At 42.1% G+C, this 23,442-nt stretch overlaps 1 protein-coding gene across 1 annotated transcript in view; it reads right to left on the minus strand.

Moving 5' to 3' along the window:
• The window catches only part of DPP6 (dipeptidyl peptidase like 6), a 559,441-nt gene extending 552,580 nt beyond the window's left edge, over positions 1 to 6,861 (minus strand). Inside the window, exon 1 of the mRNA XM_033009667.2 lies at positions 6,579 to 6,861. Coding sequence (XP_032865558.1) covers positions 6,579 to 6,638 — 60 coding nt within the window. The 5' untranslated portion in view covers positions 6,639 to 6,861. The remainder of the gene's footprint in view (positions 1 to 6,578) is intronic.
• Between the last annotated feature and the right edge of the window lie 16,581 nt (positions 6,862 to 23,442).

A 23,442-nucleotide genomic window follows, 5' to 3' on the forward strand; every position in this document is an offset into this window, starting at 1 on the left:
TTCAGAACCTGTACCAGATAATGTCAACTGAAAACTTACAGTTTACAAGAAAGACAGAGAATGTGATAAAAGTCAGTTTCAAATACTTCCCCTTAAATTCCCTGGAATTTTTTCTTGGATTTATTGTTTACTATTCCTAGTCTTGACAGATTTTGCCTCTGCAGCTTTGTGAAAAATTCCCCACAAAGGACAGAGAAGATAGAGGATCTGTACAAACAGGTATAGGGGAAAGAGTTAAATCAACATCACACAGTTCCATCCCACATGCAAAACAAAACCTTGTTCCATAAGGAGCCAAACAAACACCTGGCTTCCTTAAAGGACAGAGGACCCAAGTCTAGAGACCCCTACACGGGCCAAGGGCTAACATGCTTCATAGAGAGGGATATGCTGGTGGGATGTATGGAGCACATGCTTATGAGCCAGCTGGCTCTTAAATGGACAATGGCTAGTATTGCCTTCATTTTCCATGGCAGACAAGCTCAACTTCAGTCTACCAGTCTATCTACCTCGCCTGCAATTTTCACATAATTTGAGGTCATTATTATTCAGTCCAGCTTGGTAGGGCTGGTGGCTTACATCTTCCTTGCAAAACCAACCTGCAAAACCAGAGTAATTCTCCCCTTCTCCCAGCTTTTTGTTTCCTATTATCAACTGAAATTGTAAACACAAGGAAGGCAAAGCCATTTCTGTCTCTATGGGGTTACAGCATCCAGCAGGACTGGGCCTTGATCTTGGCTGGGGGTCTCATGCAATGCTGTATTAGGGTACTCTGAAAGGCTAACATTTTGGGATGGAAGTGTAATTTCTAAGGGACTGCCCTCTGAGAGAGGGTGGATGTTGAAGATAGCTCTATGATCATGTTTTAAAGCCCTGGCAGCTACATCAAGTCCTACTTTAATACTTATTAGGTGTGGAAGTCAACCTTGCATTCCCACTAGAGTTTTAAAATTGGACAACTCGAAAATATACTGCTTAGCTGTGCCCGTACATGGTACCTTACCACACACAGTAAAATGCAGTGTGCAAGTAAAACTGAACTTGTTTCTGCTTCAGCAATAGTACAGAGGAGCTACCATAGCTTCCTTATTTTAATTTTCTGCATCTAAGAGTGCTAGAAATGATGTGGCTCTATTGCTTCCATAACTTTAGAGGTATTGAATCTCTTTGCAATTAAACCAACATAAATAAGTAGTAATTCAACTGAAATCAGTGGAAATCACATGAGGGGAATAGTTCATGTAAAAGAGAAGAAAATTGGATTCACACACTGTAGATTCACTAATCTCTTATTAATCGTTTATAGAATAAGCCTCTATAAAAAACAGTCTCTCTCATATCCTGTTAGAAGAACACTACTGACCTGCTGACCACGGCACCACAAACACAGCACTGCCCCTTTAGATCAAGGCAACTCCCTACAAAGATTCAATTCTGTGAGAACATCCCACATCAGCAGTTTGCTTTTCTTATAGGCTAATTTTGTTCTTTCCAAACAATGGGAGAGCAACCAAGGGTACAATCAAAACTGTATTTCCAGTTCAGCTTAATTGAGTGTACTTTACTTTAACAAAGACTTAAAATTACTTCATTAAGTTGTTTTCACACCCACTTTCTTACATACCAATATTGTTAATTAGTACAATTGTCTCTCCTTTAAAAGAAAAACAAATGATCTGTCCAAATGATTTGCTGTTATCCTCGAGTATTCATTACTGCTGATTAAAAATCAGGTTACAGTTATTCAGGCAGATGTACTAACCTCATGACTTTGATTAATCAAGCTTTTCTTAATGCTTATATACTTAAATCTGAGAGAGGAAGGGTGGTTGTTTGGTATCTGCTATAGCCCAAAATGCATCCTGTAAGCCACATTAAGGAAATTTATGATGGAAACACTCATCATTTGCTCAGATTTAACTCAGCATTGTTTTATTTTACCATACAGCCTGAGTGACTCCATCACTCTTGTTGGGACAGGAAAACACTTGTCTCCTACCCACACATGAGGATCAGAATCAGGAAGAGGTTAAATTCTGGATTCACAAAAAGATTTAAATGTCTAATAAAAAAATCAGTGCAATTTAGGTAGTAAAATGACTGCATTACCCTCAAAACACACATAAGCTATTTGGGTAGTCATCAGTGATGTGCTACTGGGGCTACAAGCTGCATATGAGTGTATGTCAAAGGAGCTGTACTGACATCCCACAGGACAACAGATCTCTGAGTTAGGAGACCCAACCCAGAACCCACTGACCATGTCCACGATTGAGCTTCACACAAAACAGCTAAAACAGCTACAGTAATTCGAAACGTTGGTCAGAGAGGTCAAAAGAGACTGAATCAGCAGCAGTGTTGTGCCAACCAGTATGTACTAATGTACAGCTGAGGCTGTTGTACAAATCTGGGGGTTTAGACTGTACCCTCCAGCTTGTGCATGCCAGACAATGGTTTGGCTAAATGGGTTTTCGTCTAAAATGAAGAGACAGTGCATCCCCTCTCTCCCCAGGAGACACTGTGGCTTTCTACCTTCCCCACTCCAAAGAACAGCCCTGTGCTCTGCACTGGCCCCTCTCCAAAAGGAAAGGCAGAAGAGGTCCTGCTGTGGATACACCAGTCCACGGAAGGATGGGAGCTGGTAGGTGTCTGAATCCTCATCAACACATAGAAGGACACAAGACCCACAAATCCTGCTCCCTGGGGTACCTCCTTGCTCACTGTCCTCAGATAGAGGACCCCAAACAGAGCATTTTCTAAAGAAATAAATTACTCCCAATGTTTTCTGTAGATGTTCCTCCCTCAAGATAGATGAAATTGGGAGTCCCAAAACAAAACAAATTGCCTTCTCACAGCATCTTCCTTGGTACTAATCTAAGAAAAGAAGTTAAATTTAAGACACAATTTCTGCGCCTTGCATTGGGCTATGGACTGCTGAATAAAAGCCAAAAGCCAGGAGCTGCAACATGCAGTGCTGAAAAGTCTGAGTCCCCATATGGAGTTAGCCCTCATTAATTCCTTCAAGAAATCTGTTGAAATGTGACAGTTCAAAACTGAACCCCAAATTCTTATGCCAGAATCTGAATAACCTTCCAATAATGTGGGCCATGAAGATGATCAGGGGGCTGAAGCATGACCTCTGTGAGGACAGGTTGAGCGAGTTGGGGTTGTTCAGCCTGGAGAAGAGAAGGCTCTGGGGAGACCTTACAGGGGCCTTCCAGTACTTCAAGGGGGCTACAGGAAAGATGGGGAGGGACTCTTTATCAGGGAGTGTAAGGATATGATGAGGGGCAACAGGTTTAAACTGAAAGAGGGTGGATTTACATTAGGTAGAAAAAATAAATTCTTTCCTGTGGGGATGGTGAGGCACTGGCCCAGGGTGCCCAGAGCAGCTGTGGCTGCCCCCTCCCTGGAAGGGTTCAAGGCCAGGTTGGATGGGGCTTTGAGAAACCTGAGCTGTTGGAAGTTGTCCCTGCCCATGGCAGGGGGGTTAGAGCTAGATGATCTTTAAAGTCCCTTCCAATCCAAACAATCCTATGATTCTATGAATGTGCACTTTCTTAATCAGAGTTGAAGCCTGCTCCCAGCCCACACAAGAGAGGTGGTTGGTTTTGTACAGACTCTCAGCGGCTGTAGGGCTCACCACCCCAACCACCTGAACATGTCAGAAATGTTCCTACAATGAAGCTTTATCATTACAGCATTGTATCTGAGGTGAATCCTCTCACCTTCCTCCCACAAATTGTCTTAGGAAAGGCAATAGGATTAGTCACAGGCAGCAAAAATGAGCATTAGAAGCTGAATGTACACAAACTATTTCTCAAAAACAGTTTTCTGTAGCCAATAAATCACAGCCTTTCAACAGCACTCAAGTGGCTTAGAACTAGATTTTGGTTAGAAATGGCTAAAAAAGAGTTATATAGAAATGTCAAAAATATATATATGTTTTAGTGGGCATACATTACTAGAGTTTGGGATTACAATAGAGTTTGGAATTACAATCAAGCTATCTAATTAAGGGCTTTAATTGTATCCCTCCTTCAAAACATTTTCTCCCTTGCTCATCACAACTGTGCAAAGCTGCAAATCTTGCAAAGATTTTAAGTCTGAGTGCTCATTGCCTAGCAAGAGGAAAACTCAGCAAAGCCAGGAAGAAGAGTGACCTTCTCAGCTCTTTGGGTGAAAAAACCTAACAAGTTGTTTCTTGAGCAGTGGAAACAACAGTATTTGATTTATGATGGATTTTTGCTCGGAATTATTTGCTCAACCTACTCCCTCTTGAAAATACCCCAGCCCTCACCCATGGCTGCCTCTTTTCCACCATAAACTTCCAATTCGTATGGAAGTTCCTTCTATACCTCCTTCCTTTCTCCTATCTTTCTCCTGTTCCCTCCCAGTCTTTACACAGCCTGTAACGGGCATAGGACACTCTGTGATGTAGCTACAGCCATGTGCTGACTGGGTTGCTGGGACAGGGCAAGTAAAGGAGGTATGGGCAGATTTCTCCCTCTACTCAGGCAATAAATAACCCCTTGTTCTCTATGAAGTGACTGATTTCCATGACACTTGTAGAAAGTTGACATTTGCAACACTTCTCGTTCCATCAATTTTGGTTAAAATTGGCCAGTGAGTTCAGAAGTTAGGAAATTAGGAAAGTCAGACAAGTCCTGTTTGTGGTTTTGTTGTTTTACTTTTGGTTGGGGGGGTTGGCTGTTTTTCAGAGAAAAAAAAAAAAAAAAAAAGGCAGATATTAAACATCTCACAAGCATTTCTGTGCTTTAGAAGTCAGTATCACAACAAACTTGGCTATTCTGTGTCCTGTCTACTTCATCACAGACCTCTTACAGATCAGTTGTTTTTTCAGCCCTGTTTGATACACTCTCATTTCTGAACTCTGCAAGGTTTCCTTGCAACTGAATCAGTCATGCATGGAGCTTTTTGTGTTTTAATTAATAACCTGAAACCATCAATCATGTCAATCTTCTGACTTTAAAAAATATATTTATTTCCAATGGAAAAAAATATCCTCACCCTACAGCATTTGAAAATAAGATGAAGATGACTTCAAGACAAACACAAATGTATCAATTATCATGTGCTAAGAATATACACATTCAAACCTCATCTCCTCCTCATGCATTCAAGTGTTAGGTCAGCAGCTTGATACAATAAATTATTACTGATATGTAATAACCTTAGCTGTTCAACCCAAAACTCAAAGAAAACAAGGAAGTGCAAAGAACAGAGGCCCAAGATTGAAATCACAGGCAAGATCCATGGAGGACCTTCAATTTAAGGCCCTCAAATTATGCAAAGAACTTATGCATGGGTTTAACTTCAAATATATGATTAGTCATGAAGCTAAGTAAATAATTTCAGCAGACTCATCTAATCTGTTTGTGTACTTCCACAGCCCTCATCATGTTGAATCTTTTAATACTCACATAGCCAGCCTTATGATTAGCAGGTTTAATGCTGAAAAGATCATACGAGAAAAGGAGGAATAACTGTATTCACTTTACAGTAGAGGTATGAGGCAAATCTGTGTGCCTAAGAGTTTGCAGAATCAGGTCTGCACTGACTAGACATGAAGTACCCAACCAGGTGATCAGCAGCACCAGCATTTCAAACAAGAACATGACATCAGATCTAGAAGATGGAACATGAAGTCAATATTAAGAAGTAAGAAAAAAGAAGTTAGCACTGCACCATTTCTGGTGAAATGTAAATTTTGCATTTCTTTATGCACGTCACTTTACAAAATGCTAGCTTCAAAAATATATTTGAAATCTTTGGGGGGGGGGGGGGGGGGGGAATCCGCCATAAAACAAACACCAAAAAACACTTCAAAGAGTTGTAGAAGGAGCATCAACAGAATTGGCTACAAGAGGGCACATACGCCTACCCAACTCTAGTTTATATTCCAGTGTATCAGTGTTGTAAAGGCTAATGCAAGGTTCATTAGTATCAGAAAAAGGTTAATGCAAATTTGATCTAGATCAGGTGCGAGCACGCAATTACATTTCTGCTGAATTCAGCAGAGTGCACAATAAGGTGTTTTATCCCAGTTTTGGGTTTTTTTTTTTTGTTTGTTTTAATGCTGGCTATGCAAACACAACGAGGCAAGAAGCAAGAGCGGCAGATACGGACATACCTGACCCCACATCAGACACCAGCACAAATCTTTACCTTCGAATCATTTAACCCGTTTGAAGCAGGAGCGCGAGTTCGGAGCGGGCCAGCACATCCCCCGTCCCCAAGCCCCCGGTTCAACCCCTCCCCGAGCCGCAGCCTGGACGCTCAGCCCTGCGCGGAGGGGCGCGGAGAGCGATACCTGCCCCCCCCGGGCACCGCTGCGCGGGTTGCGGGGGGGGGGGGGGGAGGCTCCACATCCCGGGGAGCCGAAACGCTGAACTTCGCGAAGCGATGGGCTGGCGGGGAGCTCGGGGGTGCTGCCCGGGGCGAAGGGGGGGGGGGACGGACACCCAGGTTTCGGTAGCGGGGGGAGCCGGGCAGCCCCGCCGAACCCCGCTGCCAGCGGGCTGCGCGCCCCGCGGAGCTTCCGCGGCCGCTCTTACCTTGGGCCCTTTGCCACCGGAGCAGCGAACGTTGTTGGACACCCCGGCCGTCTGGTTCATGCTGGGGCCGGAGGGCGGGCGGGAAAGTTGGGCTCCGGGCGCGGCACCCCGCGCAGCCTGGCCGGCGGAGGAGGGCAAGGAGGGAGGGAAGGAAGGAGAGAAGGAAGAAGGGAAGGAAGGAAGGAGAGAAGGAAGAAGGGAGGGAGGGAAGGAAGGAAGGAAGGAGAGGGCGGGCTGCCCCCGCACCGGGACTTTACCCCCGTCCGCCGGGGTCTGCGCCTTGGTGGCGCTCCCGGCTCCAAAACAAACCCCGAAACACCCCCTCCCCTCTACACACACACCACCCCCCCACACACACCCTCCCCGGCACGGCTTTCCTCCCCCGCCCTCCAAAGCGGAGGCGAGGCGAGCCCGGTCCCGCCCGCCCCCCGCGGCAGTGGGGAGGGTCCGCGCCGCTCCGCGGGACGCGCAGTCCCGCGCGCTCCGTCCCACGCCGCGGTGGCCCCGGAGCCCGGCTCGGTCTCGCCCCCCACCCCGCTTGCCTCGGGAGCTCTCACTTCTCCGGCATTATTTTGTCTTAATCCCCCCCCCCTCCCGCGACGCGGGCTATGGGAAATCGCGTTGAAAACTCTCCGGGTTTCCACCGGGGTGGGGTTTTGACCCGCTGGTGCTTGGGGTAGTGAATCCAGCTGTTTCCACTGAAATAAATGCTTGGTTGTGATTTGATTGACAGGTGTTTACTTAACAAGCTGCAGGATTTGGGTCTTACTTTTTTGCATAATTTCTCTTCCAGGTGTGCTAGAGTCCAGGATTGGGGTGTTTTCTTTTGGTTGTACAACTGACTCTGCTTTGCTGGTAAAAATTTGGTGTTTAAGTTTGTTTTTTTAAAACAAACAGACAAAATCCATGTCATGAGTCATTATCCAAGTATTTTCTCCTATTCCTGTTCCACCCTTCCACTTCAGCCCATGAGGCCAGATGTTGCTGCCTCTGTTTTGCAACAAGAACTTTGTGAAATTCAGTTCCCAGAGTAGCAAAAGGGAAGAAAAAAAAACCCAAAACAAACAAAAACCTACACAAAACAAATACACCCCCACCCCCCACCAAAAAAAAAAAAAAAAAGCACCAAAAAAAAAAAAAAAACCACAAAGAAAAACCCCCAAAACAACCCACTTTATGTCTGAGTAAGATGATCTGGATAGCCAAGGCTAAAAGCATACGTGCTTCATCTTATAAAATCTTTTTTATTTTTCTTAAGGATTAATCTATCAGAATGGATTGTTTTGAGTATTTTGTTATGTTTCTACAGCATACTTGAAAACCTTTAAATAAATAAAATCCTTTCGGGATGTGGCTCCTTTTTCAAGTAAGAAGAACAGAAATGCTCTGGTCGCTCATCATGCACCAGAACCAACACTGCTTTGGAGAATCCCAGCTCCTTCATTTCTGAAGGGTACATATCCCATTATGTGCTTAACTGGCTGCACCTTCCAGCTCTGTGTCTAAAATGGATTTCGAGAGACCACCACAGAGGCAGATAGTGGAAGAAAGCATAGTTAAAAGCTAAACCCAGAGACACTGGCCTTTCAGCTCTGAGGCAGAAGAGGCATCCCAAAGCCACAGTGTGTTGTCAATCATCCCGCCCTGTCAGGTCAGCAGAGCACAACGATGCTGAGAGAAGAGTGGATACCTAAGGACTGGTTTGGTAAGAAAAACTGGTCCCGCAGGGAAGAGACCATCTTTTCAGGGTCAGTCTTCCCTCTCTGAGGAGCTCAAGTATTGTAATGACCCCACACTTTTCCTTAATCTTGCAGTGTCTGCTCCCTTTGCTTTGCTAAAACAAGATGTTTAGCTCAGAAGTGCAGCCAGTAAGTCCCCCTCAGGGACGAGTGTGCCACAAACCTCCATGAGTTATCAAGCATGCTCAGCCCCTAATACCACATTATTACTATTGCCTGCTACAGCCCTCTGATGGCTTTTACTTTTTTGTACTGGTTAAGATTTGAAGTTTACTGCTCTGACTGCTCTGTTCAATAGTTTGGTTTTCATATCTTCCCAAGCAAAATATCTGCTAATAAATCCAGTTATAGACTTTGAGTTGCATATTTGATAGGCCTTGTCTGCATTGTATTATTCTCTCAGAATAGTATGTTGCACTGAGACATGCAGAAGTCCCTGCAATTATTTGCAGTTGTACAAACATGCAGAACAATTTTTGAAAAAAAAAGAGATATACAAGCAAAATTGCCCAAAGAGATTTTAAATCCATGACAAACGCTTCTGGCCACTACATAGAGTAGGTGACAAATTTGTATTCTTGTCCCACCTCTAAAGGCAAACTCTTCAGGAGAAAAAAAAAAAAAAAAAAAAAAGTATTCCTGCCTATACATTCCTTCTCATACAACAAACTCTTCTCATTACACAGACTGATTGTGAGACTGTTGCCCCATGCTGGTTTATCACAGTTTTGTCCTGAAGCAAAGCAGGATATGAAAGACGCCACTCCACTACCCTTTCTGAGGAGCAGCTTCTTCTTCATTCTGCAGCCAGTCTATTAGAGCAGGCAGGGAGTCTATTTTCACTGTAGGGCATATTTTGTCTTATGCCCTGACAAGAAAGGCCAGGGAAAGTCTCCTTCCTCTCATTTTTTCCACTTAATGCCTGCCTCACTCATGGGAATCTCCTTTCTCCCCTAAAACCAAGACAAGCTGTATGTCTTTGGACCTCCCTTCTGTATAGAAAAGGGCAGCTTCCAACGGGGATAGTGGGAAGAGTTCAGAGGAGAAGGCTTTTGCTTTCAAAAATATGAGTAAGCATGTGGATGTTTACTAACCCTTGAAAGGAGGTTGCTGAATGCATAGCAGAAGTGCAACCTTTGAAATCTAGGAGGAATTGATTAAATTCCAGACTCTGCCCAGGCCTCTCTACATGATCCTGGGGGAAAACCCACCACCATCCTCCTTTGCCCTTAAGTGCCCCTCTTGCACTGAGGAAGATCCCACCTCTGCCCATCCACTCACAACTTCCCTAAAGCACGACATACCCGTGCAGTCCTACAGAGTCCAGCATAATTTGGCCCTTGTTTTGGTGAGGACTCCCAACCACTGCAGAAAACCAAATGTGAAATCATTACAGTCTGTTGTTCTTTAAGCCGAACTGGTTTATATAACTAGAAAAGAAGAGACAATGCCACAAACGGCACAAAGTTTTCAAGTGCCTATGAGAAAAGTGAATGATTTATAGATTAGTATTCGTAGACTGTTCAGTAAAGTGTGAAGGAGCAACAATATACTGTCATATAAGCTGTAGCATATAAACATCCCTTGGCATTTTACACTTTGAAAAGGATTATACATAAGCTCAGCTGAGAACAGTATTAAAAAGGAATCTCAGTCATACTTTTTTGGAACATTTAGTAAGAGAGCTAATCTGTTTTTGGAGCTGAGATAAAGCTATGCAAAACGGATGCAAGGAATTCATGCAATCATGACATAGATTTAAAAACAAAACAAAATTTTAGAGCCAAAATTATGTCATAAAATTTAATAATGTGTCGAGTGCTTTTTTGAGTTCTTCAAATTCATACTTCACAGATGAGCTCTGTAAAATTGAAAGAAAATCAGAATCAAGAGCTTTACATATTTATTCTGACTCCAAAAGTTGAGGCTTTTGGAGAAACATCCAGTGTCACAAAACTCAAAGATAAAACAGCAGGACTGCCAACACTGTTAAATTCAGATAGTTTCAAGTTACAGCTTAGACTTAGATGAAGACCTTTGAAATATCTCCCCATGTTTATAAGTTCTTCCTGGGAGCCTGTTTTGATCTAAGTTTGAGCTGTCTGGGGCATGGTATCATGGCTCTGTGAACTCCAGAGGTTTTCAGGTTTTCACAATGATATGGCAAAGATACAACACCTGATTTCCTTCACCGATATTTTCAGTAGAAAGCTGACTGAGATAGTCTAACACTTTTCCACTCTGCAATTTTTGACATCACTCGTGACTTAGCCAGAAAGGTACATCCATTTTGTACAGGTCAAAAGCCACAGTACGGGGGTCACAGAAAGTCTAATGTGAACTTGCATTCGTACAAAGGTCAAAGTGTTGCAAAAAACATCAAGGTTCACCTTGCTCTCCACCTCGGAAAAGAAATGTGATTAAAAGCCTGGTGTAAGGAAAACGCTTAGAAAGATGAGTAGTCAACATGCAGCTAGTGTGGAGAAGTTGAGAGCACAGGAGACAAGGAGGATATGAAAATTGAGACCACAGAGTGCTGAAGAACACAGTTCTAAAAATCAATGCAATGATGGATCAGGAACGAATGCAAAAAGCACAGCATGGGAAGGCTATAATTAGATGATTTAGTCATAGCCAGGAGCCTGACTGAGCTTTTTGAATCCACTCAAGTAGACACAGTTAATGCAGAGTTTGGCTTGATCGTTGCAGTTCTCATCACAGCAACAACAGAGGAGGTTCACAGTACCTTTTAGTCTCTGTTACAGCAATATAGGTAAAAACCCACTAGAACACATAGGGGTCTCTCACACTACAGAAAGATGACACCTGCAGACAGGGCTGAGCATCTCCTGTTGTAGCTGTGCTTCTGGGACCACTGATGTGGACTCAGAAAAATGCTGGAAATCAGGAATAAGCCCAACAGCGCTTGGTCTGGTTCTGTCCATGTTGTGTTTGGTGGATCTGCAGTGAAATTGCAGGGAGCCAGTCTCCACTCTCACTTTCCTTTTATTGCTACCAGCAGTGGAGGTTAATCAAAGCTAATGTAATGATGGGGAAAATGCCAGCGTAGACTAACACTGATGCGAACATTAAGCCCCCCCAGAACAGAGCCATCTCTATGGACTTCCAGGCTTTGTGAACAGGCAGGGAAAAAGAGGTGTTTTGAGTTCCCAAAACCTTGATCATGAAGAAGAATCTTTGCTCAGCAGACTCTATCAGGACATATCCATGCTGACTGTAGCTTAGGGTGAATACCCAAGCTGTTGCTGTCAGCACAGAGCCCAGCTTGGTCCAATATCTTCCCCCCAGAAAGAATGAATTTCAGTACTGAAGTGAGTGCATTTAGAGCTAGCTCACAGCATCTCTGCAGTCCCCTGCAGACTGCAGTGCTGAGTGGTGGCAAAGCCATTCCTGAAAGAAGTTGACCCAGTGAAAATTTGAGAAGTGGGCGAGAGTGAAAAAACTCCACACTTTCCTGGTATCGTTCTCCTAATGTACTCATAGCAGCTCCCACTTTGACTGAGCCCATCCTATCTCCTCAGTCACAATTTCCAACATTTCTTTTGCCTGACCTGTTGTTCCCCCAAGACATGATGTCAAAAGGGAGCTTAAAAAGCAACCAACGATTAATTCCACAGATGCTGGACCTCTCTGCTTGCCCACAATACTCCCTCTGCCTTTCCCTGCCTACTTATCTCATGCCACTATTATAATTCAGGAGGAATTAGTAGCTCAAACACTTGAGCACAAGCATGGGATTTAGGGTCCAAGCTTTGCTTTCGGCTCAGCTGCTGATCCACGGAGTCCTTTCAGCTCCTTGGATTATCCACATTTTCTTCCAGCTACAAGTCAGCCAAGTAGCTGCTCCAAGACCCTTAGAGCACAGGCAATACGCTAGATTTGGTAAAGGACTTTAGTGGAAGTGAAACACCCAACTTAGAAAACAGCCAGCTTCACTTTTGTATTTTGTAGGTCCCACAGGCTCTTAAATTCCCTGGGAACCAGGGATGCCCAGAAGGCCCCAGCTGAGGCACTCAACCTCCATCCCTCGAAAGCTGTGAACTTGCCCAGCAGAGAAATCAGGGTTTATAAGGCTAGAGAGCACTTGTACAGAGTGAATATCATCTACAGTCTGGTGATAAAGGCTTTTTCTTAGTATTTATGGGGTTTGTGCTGGCTCATATGATTCTGGAACTGCATTCTATTTAACATTATGCAGCTGCTGGATAAGCAGTCCTTTGGTCAGATGCATGAACACTCCCAGGTGAATGCCCTAACTATTAGGAATGTTTTAAGCATGGCATTATTAAGTAATAATTTACTCATCCCATTTAGTCTACGAGGTCTCCTTATCAAGGAATGTTATTCATCAGTACCACTCTAGCTCTCACTCTAATTTATTTATACTTAATGGCCTTTCAAAGACATCTCTCCACATTACTTTCAGGCACAAGAATATATATGGGATATTAAATCACATCATGATATATGACATGTTACAAAAATATTGCATAATTTATATAGATTATAAACATAAGAAGAATCATCCAATAAACTCTGCCATCAAATGTTCTTGAGGCTAGATTAAGGCTACATGAGGCCTTTTAATTTAATAAATTAATGAGAAACAATTTTATTCAAATCTTACATTTGCAGAAGAAAAAAGCTGTTTGAAGCAGATAAAAGATTGATATATCTGTATTGGAAATTCAGCATATCTAGCTAGCTAAAGCTCTAGTACTACCTTCATACGGGTGAGAGGGATTTCTGCAGTGATGCCATAATACTGCTGACCACCAGATGGTGCAACATTTTGGCCATGGATGAGTTGGGTGACAAGTTCAAAGAGCATCACTGACCCTTGTACTGGTCACCGCCTAGATGTTTTAAAACTTCAGATCACTTTTGACAGCCGTCAAACAGTGTACAAAATCCATACTAATAAAAAAAATAATAATAAAAAAATCTTTACTAGATACTTTAGAGAAAGTTTCTCTTTAGAGCAAACGAAAGGGAGATTTTTTGCTTAGAGAAGAAGGTTTTTGAAAGATAAAAATAAAAATAGAAAAACAAATCAAATTTTTCAGAAAAAAAAATCATTAAAAGTTCAAGATCCACAATATGTCAGAAAAAAAAAAGAAAGAAAAGTAGTTGGAAAGACAGTTGCAGAGTTGCTCACAGAAGCAGTAATTCAAGTCTATTTCTCTGGAATTTTCAGTTGCTCTTCATCTGCCATGTTGCAGAATAGTTGTCTTTTGGAATAGCAGCCAGAAACCCAGCATGGGGTCTGCAGTCCCTCTGTGGATCCTGAACATCAGAGAAGAATAAAGGGACTTGGATCCACCAAATTAGAATTCTTATAAGGGATAATAATATTTTGAAATCAGAACATTAAAAATTTCCAGCAAAAAATACTAAATTATTTCTTCACACCCTTAATAAAAAAGATTTTTTTTCTTTGACAAGATGAGGAAGTTTTCAATGGTCAATTTTGATGGAAAATTCCCAAGCAGCCTTAGTTTTCATTTTAGTTCTGTGTGAACTACTTTTTAGCATGAAGGATGTGCAACACAGACACACAGTATCCCCGAGGCAACTAAAGCAGTTGCTTAGATGAAAAAGGAATAACAAAAAAAGATGTTTTAAGCCAAGATACTTGAAACCAGATAAGTTATTCCGAATGCTCCAGTTATTGGACCAACCAGCCTGAAGACCTTCCTCTTTTTCACAAAGTGCTGAGCCATGAGCTTTCACTGCCTAAAATCAGGTGTTTTTAAGGAGACTCGCATTAGGCTCTGAAGGAACTGGATAGCAGCTTCTGAATTCTGAATTGCATTTTTAACTATTTGTTTTGTCAACTTGCAGTGGAAATCAAAGTAGAGGATACGAACCACCAGCTTGCAGCAGGTCCCTCCAGTTTGCAGTGGCCTGTACCATAGTCCCTCAGCAGACAGTCAGACCCTCACACCTCTGTTTGGGTGGTCCCTTCTGGTTTGAAGGGAATGTACCCTCCTTTTGCCCTCCTGTTCTTGTCAGAAAGTTAAAAAATTAAGTGAATCAAAACCTTTTTCATCCCCAGACTCTAAACCCATACAATTTCTGTAAAGTACTCTCTTTTGACTAAATGAATACAATATCACCATGTCTGTTTGCCCATTTGTTAGTCAGTGATAAAACCCCTGTTAATTCCATGTAAAAACTGCCTGTTGTCTTCCAAGACCTGATGTTCAACCCTCCAACTTTACAAGCCAAAAAAAAAAAAAAAAAAAAGGCAATTTGAAGTTGATTTAAACTCCAGTATTTGAAAACCACCACCAGGTGTACAGAAACAAAAAAGCTGCTGAATTTGACATTAACCAGTAAGAATTGCACAGAAGCATTTAATCTGCATTCCCTTTTTGTGGTATGTCTCTAGTGATGGAGGGTTGATTAGGTCTGTTTGTTACAGCTGTGGCTGATGTGAGGCGAGCTGGGGTGGAATATCCATTACGCCTCATTTCAACACTGTGAAACCACCCAAATCAGTGGTCTAAGCCTTGGACTGGGACCCTGCGTTAGTGTCCTGTTCCCATCACAGCCACCACAAGCTCTGAAGAAGTCAAAGAGCCTTAAAACACCTTTCTAGTGAACACTATAGCAGGCACACAAAGCTACACAGCACTGAAATTATCAAATTGTCACATAATGCTTGGAGTGATTGCCCAGGAATCCACTCTATCTTCCATCTACCATTTCTTAAGCATTTTACCTTGCACTTTCAGTATAAGTATCATTGACTTGGATGTAATTTGCCTTGTAATTATCACAAGAAATGTTGAATACACATACACAGTATCTGTAAAGCAACAACAAAAAAAGTTAATGCTTACCGAGACTTTAAAAAAAACCAAACACAGCAAAACCCCAAACACAGGAAGAGCTCGAAGATAGAGATACACATTGGCAACCATAACTGAAATACTACAGACCTCCCTAATACCAATGTTCTGCTTTACAAAACATGTTTATCTGCTGAAAGTTAGTGATGACTGCTGCAACCTGATGGACAGAAAAATCAGGATTAAATGAGGTGCATCAATTTTATGCAGAAAGATAAAGCTTTATCAAGCCTTCATTCCCCCTTCAGCAGCAGTGCACCAGAGGGCAGGATTTAGCCTTAAATACACTGGGGCAAGTTTCACTTAACTCCTGCACAGAGAGGAAGCATCTGGAAGAGCAGGACGTACGTCTCTGCTGCACAAGTAGATGGGATCAGGGAGCCTCCAACACAGGACTGCAGCTCCTGCTCTCTGTTGGAATGCTGAATTTGACCTCAAAGGTAGACCCTGAAAGGCAGCTGGAGATGAGCCACGTTTCACCGCAGCCAAAATCTTTTTGCACTATATGGTTCTTTTCTCACAAGACCTTCTGCAGCTCTAGAGTTTCAAGGCTGGCCTCAGAAGAGTTCAAGCACAGCTTGTGGTAGCAAGATTTAGCTGTTCATCAACCAGACAAGGCACTCTCGTGTATCTTACGATCCATATTTTCCTACTGAAGCCTGGTTTTAGCTCCATATTTGTTATGGTCTGAACTTGGATTAAGTGCAGCTCTGAGCACGTTCTCCTTCATCTCATCCTCAGAGCCCATCCCTCAGACTCACCCAGCCTGACTATCTACCTGGGTCCCTTCCTTCCTCTGCTCTTCAGCTGCAATCCCCACCTCACCCCAGTGCTTCCTACCTGGGAGCAGGCAGTTACAACAGGACGTCCAACCCAGCCAGCTTCAGGGAAGGGCCTGGTGATTGGGTCAGGTCTATTGCTCCAAAAAAACCTGAGGCTGCAATCAGCCCTTAGATTCCATGTGCCTTAGGTCAGCCCTTTCAGCAACGCAATAAGGTGGCATTTTCAGGCACCCCATAATTAACTCCAAGTTAATAGCGTCTACAAAGCCTGTTGCCAAGGGCTGTCAGATATCTACAAAAACTATTATAGCTGAACATACCCTTATAGTGCAAACCCTGAAAATACACACTATAATATATTTAACAGGGCATTTCAGCCTCTACATCTGTTATGGTTTAGGTGGGGCTTACTTTTTGTTTGTTTTGGGTTTAGTTTTTTGGGTTTTTTTGTCTTAAAGCAGGCTATATTACCTCTCCAGGGGTAGTTACCTGTGGCATTGCTGCATGGGAACAGCTTTTAGTTGCCTGGGAAGACAAGTGTGGTGTCCCACAGCAGGCACATTCAGGAGAATTCATAGACAGAAAGAAAAAAAATTAGAGATGACAGATTCTCCCTGCATCAAGGGCAGCAAATGAAGCAATCATTGCTATAGCAGTTACCAGCAGAATTAATACTGTGTTGCTGTGCAGGTGTAGGTGCCTTTTCTTACATATTTTTTTTCTCTTGCATGCTATTTCTGGTGTCTTTATCAAACCATGTACAGAAGTAAGTTATTTTATACGGACTCCTAAATAAAAGTGCAAATCATATAGAAGCTTGACAAGAAAACTTGACAAGAAAGCTCTTGTTAACTTAAATAGATCAATATTTAACAGCCAGTCACTTTGAAACATAGACTCTGTCTAGGCTCTCCCCCCACCTCCATATAAGAGATCAATGAGGAATAATTTGTACTATTATGCTTTATAGAAACACAAAAGAATTCATCAATAAGAAGAAAAAGCTTGCAATACAAGCAGACACTACCTAATTCTAATTAATATTAAAGCAATGCTGTGCTGTCTTTTAAGCCAAAAACACAGTGTAGCTTATGTACTTAAAGTTGTAAAACCTCATAAGGAATGTGGTCTCTGTTAATTACAGTCTGTCTGGGAAGGGGAGGGGGAAATTAAGTTGATCCTTTTAGTGATGAATTATTCAAAATGAAAAAAATAAAAACAATGGACTGAAGCGTTATAGTCAAGCCCTACACATTAACCTCGCACTACACATGGGTGGTTCTATAGCAACGCATGCATACTCTTAATTTGACAAATAAATTAAGGCACTGGTGTGCTCTTGCTGACAGGTTACATTTAGAATTAATCAGTGCAGGACTGATTGGGAGGTATGTTATTAAAATAGTTGTTTGTTGCAAATATAAAACTAATTTTCTTCATTAAAAGTTAGACAGAAACAGCACTCAGAATTAGCAATCATTGCAAGTGCATGCTTATTTGGTGCAAGAGAAGTAGATTCCAGTTGTTGTTTTAAAGTCATTGGGCCAGGTCTTACATTCTTTCTAGGAAAGGCTTCTGGTTAGGCCATGTCAGGATGCATCTATGGGGTAGTGAAAGAAAGTAAAGGAGGGGATCAGGATTTCTATATATGTTGTGTCCAATGCAGATATGTGATCCAAAGAATATCAGTAGTGTGCACGGCTAACCTAAGTTTTATGGTCAAGGACTGTCAAGAGTGAGTCCGCACATGTTTCTTTAGTGTTACAATCAGCAACACAACTGTTCTTACTATTTGTTCCAAAATGTTGACTGCAATAAATTAAAACACCCATTTGACATTGAGGGCCACACCAAGTTCTTGAAAACAGATCCTAAATTAAACATTAGAGATCAGAAAAAAATACCACTATGAAAAAGAAACATGCTGAAACAGAAAAGGGAAGTGAAACTCCCTGAAAAAAACAACCCACCACTTGAATCTACCTTCAGAATGTTTTTGTTTTGTTTTTGTTTTTTTTTTTTTAACTTCTTTTTCTCCTCATAGTTCATTTTGATCCTTCAATAGTGTTACATTTCTCCTCTTCCAAGATAATTAAAAATCTTTGTATTTCTCTCATAACATGCAGCACAACCAAGACAGAAAGTTTACTAATGGAAGAACATGGGGGACATCAGGGGAGACAGTGGCACGCAAACATTAAGGAAATGAAGATGACAATTTTAGGAAGGGAGCTTTCTGGTCTCCAAAATAGGGCATGTAGATCAGCTGAAGAATTTGTTCCAGCTGGGATGTTCACCACAGCTCTCCTCAATTTGAGCTCTCTAGTATGAGTTAGCTTCATGTTGCAGCCCTTTCCTGGGTGATGAATTCCTACAGTCTCAATCCCTCTTCTCTCAGGATAAATATTTACATAAGTTTCATAATAACTCTGAGACTCTTCATTTTCCATCCAACCTGCTCAAAAATGGCCAGTTCCTGCAAAAGGTTTTATGGATGAACAGACCAATGTATATGTATAAACAGAGACGTGCACCCAGACATGCACAGTATGATCATATCTATATCTATATTTATCTATATCTATATATTTAACAAACTGAGTTGAAGGATCAACCATGTGGCTGCCAGTGTCTATCTCATTTCTTCTCAAGTTGCTAATTTCTGATGGGTAATGATGATATAGATTTATTGTGAGTCTTGCAGTGGGTGATCTTAATTTCAGCCTATTAAGTTGTTACTGAGCTACTTGATCTCTGCATGACAAAGTCCAACCTATTTTGACCTCTGGAGGGTAATCAAAGCCTTTATTCTTACTGAGTCTTACCTTTGGAGTTGTGGAGTGGGTAGGGAATTTAAACTGCAGTTCATCTTTGGCTAGTTTTCAAATTTCGTATAAAAAAGTTATTTTAAATTCAGATTTTAAAGCTAAGCAGTTTTTAGCTGTCAACTGTGACAGCTTTAGTGCGATGTCCAACATTTCTGTGAACTCAGTAAACTTGACTGACTAGGGCAGAAGCTGTGAACTGAACAGGAAGTTCTTTATACTGTAAATGTTTATTAGGGTGCAGCAAAAGAAAGTTAAATTTATGTAACAATCTGATTTTAGGTGAACTTATGTGGTCAGAATTTTTGACTTTAAAGGGTGTCTGAATAGAAAAATAAATAAAAAATAGTAGAGATTATAGGGATTCAGTCACTCCTTTTATTTGTTCCAGCAAAAAAGTGAAATTCAACATATTTTTCTTGCTGGACTTGCACGCTTTTTTTTTTTTTTAAAAAAAAAAAAAGGTACAAATAGAGTTTCTATGTTGTTGTGGTTTGAGCTCAGAAGGCAACTGAGCACCACACAGTTGCTCATTCTCCCCTTCCCCACCAGTGCTGAGGAGAAAATAAACACAGGCTTGGGATTTGAGATGAGGACAAGGAGGGATAAATTACCCATTACAGTCACAAGCAAAAGACAGACTCACTAGTGGAAGAAGAAAAGAACATAAATTCAATACAGACACTAACAACAACAACACTTAACAGACAGAGTAGGACAGTGAGAAGCATTGCCACATCTTGAGAACACCTTCCCCCCCACCCCTCCCTTCTTCCCGGGCTCAGCTCTGCTCCCGATATCTCTACCTCCTCCCCCAGTGGCGCAGGGGTAGGGAATGAGGGTGCAGTCAGTGCTGCCACTTTTTCCATCTTTGGAGGGGTGGGCATGGTGGTGGAACTTCTGGAACTTTTTCCCCCTGATCCAGCATGGTCTCCCTTTTACAGGAGAGGGTTCTCCACAAACTTTCTCTGACTTGAGTCTCTCCCATGGGATGCAGCTGTTCCTGAGCTGCTCCGGCGTGGGACACCCCCACATGCTGCAATCCTCCCAGCGCTGAACTAAAACAGTGATGGCTGCTTCTTCTCACAAGTTCCTGGCCTCCTTTTGGCACAGACACCTTAATTGTTCATGTGGGGCCCTCCACAGACAGTAGTGTCTGCTCCACCATAGACCTCTATGGGTGGCAGGGGCGGGCCTCCCTGCTGTCTCATCACAGGATACAGGGAGGTGTCTGCTCCGGCACACCTCTCCCCCCCCTTTCCTCCTCTGTTCCTCCACTGACCTTGGTGTTCATGTAGATATCACAACTCCTCCTCACAACTCCAACTCCTCCTCCCAGGTTCCCTTCTTGAATACGTTATCACAGAGGCATGGCTAATTGGCTCGGCCATGGTGCAGAGGTGGGTCCAACTTGGAGCTGGGGGAGCTTTGAGAAGCTTCCCGCAGGGGGCCACCACTGTAGCTCCCTCCCCTGACAGCAAAACCCCCCATGACTCACTCAAACCCAGGGCGTATATATAAAAGCATAGGCTTTACATTCTATTTCAGTTTGATAAGAAATTAATACCATTTCAGTAGAGTATTGAATTGACGTGTTCTTTTTATAAGGTCTGGGAAGTGGCAGACTAGATTTTTCTCCGCTCTAATTCTGTTTTCTTCATGGTTTTGATTTGGTTTTCTCTTCAGATTTTCTCTGGCAGACAGGTTTGCCCGAATCTGATTCTGCTCAACTGAGACAGTGCTTCAATTACCACTGCATCTAAATAATCCTTGTAATTTTCAGCATATTTACCTTCAAAAATACTTTTTTTCCCCTGTTAGAGAGGGAGACACCCAGGACTATATCCAAAGAAAACCTCATCACTCACTGCTGCCCTCTTACCTCACCCCGAAGGTAGTGAAAGACTGAACATCTCTAATTTGAATGTTAAAATTCCCAACATGTCTCCAATTCTCCATGGGGGTACACTTAGGAGAATTGCCTGAAGAACATGGAGAAAGTTGTGTTTGTCCATCTGCCTCTCACATCCTGGGCTGAATGGGCATCTTGCTGAGGCTAGCCTGCAAAAAAACAAGCATCACTTGTCACATTTCTTCAAAACCTGACTTGAGTTGGGTGTGTAGTCTCCATTCTTCAGAAATAACCAGCTTCTTAAGACATTCCACCAGGATTTGGGGGACCTGGGTTCAGCTTTCTTTTATCATAGAATTATCGTATTATGGGTACATCTCCTACCTTGAGACTAAAGGTGAACCTGGAATGTGTATGGCTTTCCTTCTTGGGGACAGAGGGCTGGGAAGCAAGAAAGTCACTCTCATTTGCTCTTGTTGCAGCTTCTTCGTTGCATTCTGAGTAAAGATCATCCAGACCCAAAAGCACAGCTCAAGTGGCTGTTGGTTTAGGCACTCACTTGCAGTAGCTGAGGAGAAGTAGGAGGCCACTGGCTTGCTCACTACTCTATAGACAGTGGGTACTAAAGGCTTTAATATGCTTGAAGGTGATGTTGGTGCCTTATGGCTACTGAATTATCCAACATGAAGTATGTGTGATACATAAGCCTTGTCACTACTGCTGTCTATCCTTTGTAAGACAGTATTGATTTTTGCTGTATTGCTCAAGGAAAGAATAGAGATCAAGAATTAATCCTGAGTGGAGGAAAGTGATGCATTAAGTGCGTGAGCTTTGGAGAGAGCAGGACTTAAGAAACACATCTGTCTACTGCATCTCTTGTCATGTGGTTCAAGCACCTTCCTACTTGGGTTGTGAACTCCCTTCTGAGGCTCTTGCTTTCCCCAGGTGTTGCATGGGACAGCGAGATGATTCCAGGCCAATTAGAAGTCCAAGGATCAAGTATTCAAATCCTTCATGGGCCTAGTGGGCCAGGGAGATGGAAAGGCTGCTCCCACCTCTCAAGACATCCTTGGCAAAGCAAGAAAATGGGTCAGCACTGTCCCCACTAGACCTGTGAAAGGCATCAGTGTAGGAGGCAGTAGGCACTTTCCCAATACAATGATTTTGGTGAGAGATACATCAAGATAGGGCCTCATTTGTTTAGCACTATATCATCAATAATTATTACAAATGTACAGAACGTTATCAGGATAGAGCTGACTCCAGTAATATGTAACCTTAAACCTTCCTTAGGACTCACACAAACATGTGCATGGTGATTGTTACAACTATACTTCATCATGAAAATTAAGACTTCTTTCTGTCACTGTGCAGCTCTGATTGGTTTAAATTACATTCATGCCTGTTACACACTACAATTCTAATTATTATAATTATGTGTTACAGGTTATTAGTGCATATACTAAAAAAGTAACAGGAAAGAAATGGGGAACTGTGTTACATTGCAAATCTCTTCCCTGTCCCATATGTTACAAGTTAACATATAATGTATTTTATTGCTAATTAAACTGTGGCAGTGCCTTTTTGCAGTGCTTCATTATCCATTCTGCACAAAGAGGCATGGCCTCATCAGTCTTGTGATGAGATGCCACCAAATAAAGTTATTATGCCAAGATGCATTATAGGGAGAAGCTATTATCTGGTTTTCTGCAAAAGCAGTTTCTAGTCTTATTAGTTTGCATTACATAGCAGAAATTGAAATTATATAGCAGAAATTGAACTTAGGAGGGTACAGTGAAACATGCATGCCACCCATTTTTCAGCCTAGCTGTAGGATGTTAAACTTCCTTTACAGAGAGCAGAGCTAATAGTCCAAAATCTTGAGGTGCACAATCAGCATCTCAGTTGAAGACAGTGGAAGAAGTCATGCAGTTATGATAAAAAGGGTTATAAAAAGCCATGCTGAAGTCTATTTCTCACCCAAATTTGGTAGCAAAAACCAGCAGGCTTGAAAAGGTACCTACTATCCCTGCACATAATTGCAAGTGCCTTCATAAGCTGTTTATTTACAAGAACAACTATAGCCCTTACGTGTATAAATCCTATCATATAGAAACAGAAGTTTACATGATTTGGCTGCACAGTGGTGAGCTTCCATGTACATACATATACATTAGGGTCAGGCTTCAGATTAGAGAAATCTGATCCTGCAAGGTCTTACTGAGCTCTGAAAAATTTAAAACTTTTGTTACCCAGATGTTGTTTTGAAGTATTTTGACTGAAATTTTGACTGTGGGTTTACACAGGAATAAAACAAGAGGAAAATTTGTCCTCTTAGAATGTTCTTACTGGGGGAATTGATAACATTACAGTCATATTGCAAGGAATTGCTGTGATAATTTATTTTGAGAATTTAGAAATTGCAGTTCAAATTCGACAGAGGATTTTGTAATGTCCACCCAACATCAGCAAGTATTCAGATTTGAAGGCAGTTTATAAAGTCATGTACTGGGGACAGGTTAATTTGAGTTAGGACGGAAAAATATTCGATCATAGGTGATTAAATATGAGTATTCTCTTTCAAGTTATTCAGATAGGGAGAAGAAAATAGAAGGGAAAGGAAACGTGTGGGGAAGGGGATAGGAATGGGAAAGAACATTTGGAGCCTTTTTGCCAATTTAGGGTTGAGATGTGTTAGTAAAATAAACCAGGTTTTATTCTTAAAGAGGAAGCACATTCAGCAGTCTTCAGAAAAAGAACAAAATCCCCACATGTCTCTTTCATGGGA

This window comes from Tyto alba, unplaced genomic scaffold, assembly GCF_018691265.1.
Source record: "Tyto alba isolate M040663 unplaced genomic scaffold, T.alba_DEE_v4.0 Super-Scaffold_38, whole genome shotgun sequence".
NCBI classification, from domain to species: domain Eukaryota; kingdom Metazoa; phylum Chordata; class Aves; order Strigiformes; family Tytonidae; genus Tyto; species Tyto alba.